General features: G+C 36.4%; 1 protein-coding gene across 1 annotated transcript in view; it reads right to left on the reverse strand.

Moving 5' to 3' along the window:
• Positions 1-2,887, reverse strand: part of LOC110038500 (PTI1-like tyrosine-protein kinase At3g15890) — a 3,354-nt gene extending 467 nt beyond the window's left edge. The window contains exons 1-4 of the mRNA XM_020743365.1: positions 2,761-2,887; positions 2,273-2,420; positions 1,700-1,962; positions 13-350 (exon numbers count right to left, since the gene is read on the reverse strand). Coding sequence (XP_020599024.1) covers positions 13-350; positions 1,700-1,962; positions 2,273-2,420; positions 2,761-2,813 — 802 coding nt within the window. The 5' untranslated portion in view covers positions 2,814-2,887. The remainder of the gene's footprint in view (positions 1-12; positions 351-1,699; positions 1,963-2,272; positions 2,421-2,760) is intronic.
• Between the last annotated feature and the right edge of the window lie 1,278 nt (positions 2,888-4,165).

Genomic DNA, 4,165 nt, shown 5'->3' on the forward strand with positions numbered 1-4,165 from the left:
ATCGAAAGAGACTGCCGGCGGAAATGAGGGGCTCGGCCCATTCGGTGATGGTGCGCTTGATGCCGCCGGGGAGCTTTTCGATGGGCTTGCGGCCGGAGACGAGCTCGAGGAGGAGGATGCCGAAGCTGTAGACGTCGCAGCTTTCGGAGACCTTGCCCCACATGGCGTATTCGGGGGCGAGGTAGCCGAGAGTGCCTTTGACGCGGGTGGTCATGTGGCTGACGCCGTCGGGGATCAGTTTGGCGAAGCCGAAGTCGGCCACGAGGGGTTGGAAGTCGGAGTCGATGAGGACGTTGCTGGCTTTTATGTCGCGGTGGATGATGTGGGGAGTGGCTTCGTGGTGGAGGTACCTGTGTTGCACGTTAATGAGTTGGCTGTCAAAACGGTTTGTTGCTCCAAATAATACTAATCAATTTTTAAGACTACAAAAATTTATAATCAATTAAAGTTATTAATTAAAAAATAGAATAAAATTTATTAAATTAAATTCAAATGATATTTTAAATTGTCTCAATCTCTAACATAATAAGATTGTCAAAATGATTTTTTTGTTCATGAACGGCTAGTGTTCAGCTCGCTAAGCAAAGGAGCCGAACACGAACACACTTTTTCTGCTTGTGTTCAGCTCGTTTACACCCATATTAATGAGTGATGGCATGCTTGTAAATCTTTGGACCACATTATAAAAATGGAAAATACGGGTTGTGTTTGTAATTTTCTAAAAAATATAAATTATAGAATTTGACTTTTTTGTTTTCTCTTGAATGAGAGTCCAAGTGGACTTTTGAAATTATTCACTTTGTTTTTAATGAAACAAAAGTAGGAATCATATTAAATGTTTACATGGTCAAATTATTTTTATTTAATAAATAATATAACATCGAGTCAAAAACTACGAAACAAAATAAAGACGAAAAACATAAATGTGATGCGTTAAAATACATCAATCTTTTTATAATTTTCTTAATGACTTTATATCAATTTTTAGGGTGGCAATAATTAACATAAGTATAGAGTTCATTTGTGACAAATTCCAGCAATATTGGGCCTAATTAGTGTAAAATTTGTAGGCATCATCCGGGTATGATGGTTGGGTGCATGGGGCAAGCACACGCCGCACACTTATAATAAGGAAACATATGCATATCACTCAACTCCTATGTATTTACATATCTAAAACTTTAAATTTTACATATATGTCAATCTAAGTATGCACGAAAATGTGCATTTCTCTTTTAAATTATTAAAATGATGATATTTTTTAGGTTATTTGTAAGATTTTGAGTTTAGAAATGTAAATACATAAAAATTGTGATGTATATATGTAAACCTTAATAATAAATAATTTGTAGGAAATGATCCTTCTCATATTAATATGGAAGACTGATGACAAAGGATGCAAAAGAGAAATCTAGAGCATCAAACACGAAGGAAAGTTGACTGGACTGTAAAACTGAGAGATTAGAACTCAAGTTCCGGTCGTGATCGGAGAGCGCACGCAGCTCTGCGTGCCCTCTCCGCACCCAATAATCGCTCCAAGTTCCGACCGTATATATGAATATGATTATAATATGTAAGAAAAAAAAAAGGACTTACGGATAGAACTTGGTGTTGAATGTATAATTTGAAAGGAATTGTGTGGTAAGTTTGTAAATTTCCCATTATTTATTGACCAAAGAAGAACAAAAAGAGGACTTACACCAAGCCTTGTGCGGATCCAATTATAATATTCATTCTCTTCTTCCAATCCAAGCGCATTTCATCTGCAAATTGGCCGTGAAGATGAGAAAGCAGGCTGAGGTTGGGCATATAGTCGTATACTATAAGCCTTTGATCAACTCCAGCACAGTATCCTCTAAGTCCCAATAGGTTTTTGTGCCTAACCCTTCCAAGTATCTCCACCTCCACAGCAAACTCCATCTCAGCTTTTGAATTCATGGCTTTCAGTTTTTTCACTGCAATCTGAGTGAGTTCATCCAAAAATGGACATTTTTTAATTAAAATTTTAAGAAAAGAAGAAACTTGATTAGTTATGGTTTATATATAAGATCTACAAAATTGAAGATCTTTATTGTATGTAAAGATCATTAAATCATTATTACATCTGAAAATTTTGTGAACATAAGATTTTATCTGAATTATTAATTATGTTTAACCAAATATTAAAGCTAGTTTAACAGATTGCAATTGGATGTTTTTGAAATTGTAAGAACTGCAATATTTGAACTATAAAGATTGTTTTTTTATATGCTAAACGAAGTACGCAAAGTACCTGAAGACCATCCGTTGTCTTTCCCCAATATACACTTCCAAATCCCCCCTCCCCAAGCTTGTAATCTTCGCTGAAGCCATTGGTGGCAGTATGGAGCTCCTTATAAGTAAACAATCTCCATGATGAGCTTTCCGGCCCTCCAACATATCTATATACAGGAAAACATAGAATAAAATTCATACTTATGTTACATTAATATCATGCTATATAAATCAAAATTTATATACACTAATACAGAAGTATGGAAATTAAATAAGAAAAATTAATCTCAGCCCCTTCTCCAAAAACATATTTTTCTTCTTCTTCACGTTCATGAAAGCTGATAAGATTTCCGGACAACGGCCCGGATGCCGCAGAGGAGGGGAGGAATCAGACCTCCGCCATCCGCGTTGCATCCGGGCCGTTATCCGGACATCTGGAGTCTGGAAGTAATATTTTCTCCCCAGAATCAGTACGAAAAGCAGAATCGAACTTAGCCTAAATCTCACCCTTGTGTGCCGACCTTCTCCTCCGCACAGCAAGAGCTCAGCGCAGCCCCCATGGTGATCGCCGATGCGTTTTCTTCACCGGCGATGATGTTCTCTGAGAACAGCAGATCGAAAGAGTACAACAGACTCTTCTTCCTTCAAATAGAAGTGAAAATGGGAATGAGTTCATTCATTAATATAATAATTAAGTTAAAGTTTAAAGTATAATTATTGATCAGCTGAGGCCGGCATGGCCGGGTTAGCCGGCTAAGTTGCAATCAGGCAGCTGGATTCTTTATGGCAAGACAAGCTGACTGAGTTCATTTATTAGTCAGGCAACTGAAAGCAGAGTATAACTTGACATATGTTGTTGATTGTAAGCTGTGGAGGCAGAAGGGCTTGTCTCTATTACAGCTTATATTTCTTGTCATGTACTGTGATTTGTGAATAATTTTGGATGCCATATAAATGGATATAATTATAATGGCAAGTCAAAGGAAGTATCTTTGATAGGGCTTGAAGATTAGTCTCATCAAAGTATGAGTTTTGGTTCAATTATAAGAATATCTAGGATTGAATTTCAAAATTTTGATAATATTTAAGAATTTATATAAAATCATCATTTCAAGTATGTTTGTGCCTTGAACCATCTGAAGTGGCTTGAAGCTGAGTTCACGAATCAAATTAGAGCTTGTCATGAAAATGAATTCACTAGAAGGTTTCTAACATTTAGCATCGAAAAAATTCGACTCTAGAATATGGAAATCCGACACTTACATAGTTTAGAGGCAGATAGTTTAAAGACAATTTTTGACATCCAAGGCGTCGACATTAAAAAAAGGGTGGGTAATGTAATTAGTGTCGAAATAAGTCGACTTCAATTGTTTATGTCACCATCAGCGTCTGAAACTTTCACTGTTAACAAGTTACGACGTCTCCCGCTCCGAGACAACATTTAACGTCGGTTTCACGTCGAAAATTATCAGCCACATTTTTGCGTCGTTTTAACGTCAGATTGTATCGTAGTGCATTAAAATGATTGAAGGGTTAGCGCCAAAATCTCCAAGGCAAATCCAACACAAACCTATTGCACAGAAAAAAAATATAAAAGAACTATCTAATTTTCATAACCTACACACAATAAAAAAAAACCAATAGCTCAATGCTTTACTTATCAATCATCACTAGTCAAAATCTAAAATACAAACGAGTAACACCAATGAAAAAAAACATAACATAAAAAAATTTTAATCTAAATTCTCAAAATTTCACATCTAAACTCATAATATAGGTTCACAGGCTAAAAAAGAATAAAAAAACATAAAACTCCTAATGATGCTCCTCCTCCACCTCCTCCTCCATATCCAAGGAATTCATGAGACGCTTTGGCGACCTGCAATACTATCCATTAGATGTGCTATGGAAT

Source organism: Phalaenopsis equestris, unplaced genomic scaffold (assembly GCF_001263595.1).
Source record: "Phalaenopsis equestris unplaced genomic scaffold, ASM126359v1 Scaffold232974, whole genome shotgun sequence".
Classification (NCBI taxonomy): Eukaryota; Viridiplantae; Streptophyta; class Magnoliopsida; order Asparagales; family Orchidaceae; genus Phalaenopsis; species Phalaenopsis equestris.